The 1,153-nt window shown below is 34.3% G+C and overlaps 1 protein-coding gene across 1 annotated transcript; it reads left to right on the forward strand.

The window, feature by feature from the left end:
- Positions 1-23: 23 nt before the first annotated feature.
- Positions 24-269, forward strand: SARC_16813 (hypothetical protein; the record flags this gene model as incomplete). The annotated part of the gene is made up of 1 exon (XM_014289084.1): positions 24-269. A coding segment is annotated over one exon (246 nt), but the record flags the coding sequence as incomplete, so codon positions are not given.
- Between the last annotated feature and the right edge of the window lie 884 nt (positions 270-1,153).

The following is a 1,153-nucleotide window of genomic DNA, read 5'->3' on the forward strand; positions in this document are numbered from 1 at the left end:
CAGATATGGTCGAATTCGTGCAGATGAAAGGCACTCTACAGCACGCTTCTTCTGATCCGAGTTTTAGTCCTGGCGCGAATAAAATTCATTTGGAGAGCGGTGACCTCGAAGATTTAATTGCGAAATTCAAGCGAACTGGGTCCACAGAAACACGCGATGCAGCGCCATTTCTAGCGCAACCTCCCAGCCTGGGCTGCATATCGGAAGCTAATGCAGGCGGCCCATATGAGGATACTGCGATTGACAGCGAACACCGCAGACGAAGGAATGTTAGGATAGAAAGAAATAGCGCATATGTTGCATCGAGGAGGCCCTTCCGTACACGGTGCGCTTTGAAGACGAAAAAGTTGATAACGCGTTATATATTTTTTTTTATTGGATGTTCTTTCGGTGTAATCTATATACTTGGTATGGTTGTGGATAAGATTGTCAGCTTGATCTTGAATGTGTCGAAAAATCGGTCTGTAGACGATGAATATGGTGAGGAGGACGACGATGATATTAGTGAGATATAGCCAGCAATCTAACCTGATAAATAATTATATTCTGATATCTGTCTACCTGACTTTACTCGGGATTCGTTCATAGGCACAGACTGTCAAAAGTTCGCTAGTATTAAAATAGCAGCGAAGCTTCAGTGAGTAAGACGCACACCTTGTGCAATCGGACTATAGTAACTGTTACCGAATATATTATAACACGGGTGAAATAAACATCGAGCTAGAATATTTGTTGATAAACAAATGAAGATCCCACAACTCAAACATATACCCATGTTTAAATCCAAAATATTTGGCTAACCTGTCGCTTCAATATGCACAAGTGTACCACAGTAACAACACATTATATGTATACGTGTATCTAATAGAACAGATATATCCGCTAAATGAATAATTGTATCAATATATAAAATATAGATATACAAACGTATATAATAATTCAGAAGTATAATATGCCTTTATATATATATATATATATACCTATAGGTACACTACTGTATTAACACATACGCATATATATATATATATATATATATATATATTAATATATATATATATATATATATATATATATATATATATATATATATATATATATATATATATATATATATATATATATATATATATATATATAGTATACTACTACTACT

The sequence above is a fragment of the Sphaeroforma arctica genome (assembly GCF_001186125.1).
Source record: "Sphaeroforma arctica JP610 unplaced genomic scaffold supercont1.8955, whole genome shotgun sequence".
Classification (NCBI taxonomy): domain Eukaryota; class Ichthyosporea; order Ichthyophonida; genus Sphaeroforma; species Sphaeroforma arctica.